This window comes from Perkinsus marinus (genome assembly GCF_000006405.1).
Source record: "Perkinsus marinus ATCC 50983 genomic scaffold scf_1104296935206, whole genome shotgun sequence".
Lineage (NCBI taxonomy): Eukaryota > Perkinsozoa > Perkinsida > Perkinsidae > Perkinsus > Perkinsus marinus.
The window spans coordinates 617-1,513 of record NW_003214556.1 but is presented as its reverse complement, the minus strand read 5'-3'; the positions used below and the strand labels follow the sequence as shown (position 1 = coordinate 1,513).

The window sequence follows — 897 nt, the reverse complement described above, 5'->3', positions numbered from 1 at the left end:
ATCATCTCGATGTGGCTCCTGGAGGTGAAGATGAGGTGACGATTGGTATTTTCACGACCGGATTGAATTGCAGTATCTGCTCATCGGAGACAGCTCCTCCGGACTCAGACCTGAACGCAGCTCGCGTGTACTTGGGGGGGATGTCGAAACCATAGAGGCAACACGGTACAGGAGGCCGCGGGCTATTCCGCTGCATAGCCCGCCTTCTATGTTCAAGGCAAGTCTCTCTCGAGGGTAACTGGCTCAGAACCTCCTGTGCCGCTTGAACGGTGAACTCATCGTAGACATCGGCAGCCGTGCCTCTCGGCCTCAGAGCACCGGAACATACAAGACTGTCCATTCGCATCCTTAACCTGTGACCCTCCGCATTCTCTTCACCACAATGTGGTGACCACATACGTGAGGTTTGGGAGCCTTTAGCAGCAGCAGCTGGTTTTCGTCACCACTGATGTCGCCATACACGGTGAGACGAGCCGGACAGTAGAGCGCGGACTTGGTACGAGTCGCTCGCTGTACCCTAGAACAGGCCCAGTAAGTTGTGCCCGGGGGGGATCGGCCAGGAGTATCCTCCTTGAACACGAATCCTCCGTAGGCTAAATAGATGTCCTCGCCGAAGTGCGGCAAGATGTGAAGCTCCTTGCGGTCCATGAGCTGCATTCGGATGGACCGAGGGATGAAGACAAAAACTACAATACTGCTGCATGGAGGAAGGATATGCGAGGCTGAGGTTCGGAGGCTCCGCGGAGAATGACACAATGGATGATACATCGAATAATACGACGAATTTCAGAAGGTGGTGCAAAGATTAGCAGAATGAGTTGCTGGTCCCGTAAACCAGAGGTTGAAGCACCCGCAATGGTAAGCTATCTTTTCCATGGAAGTCTACAGAGCAGAAGG

At 53.7% G+C, this 897-nt stretch overlaps 1 protein-coding gene across 1 annotated transcript; it reads right to left on the bottom strand.

The window, feature by feature from the left end:
• Nucleotides 1–493: 493 nt before the first annotated feature.
• Pmar_PMAR027012 (hypothetical protein) lies at nucleotides 494–657 on the bottom strand (the record flags this gene model as incomplete). Its single annotated transcript, XM_002784513.1, has 1 exon — nucleotides 494–657. A coding segment is annotated over one exon (164 nt), but the record flags the coding sequence as incomplete, so codon positions are not given.
• Nucleotides 658–897: the final 240 nt, after the last annotated feature.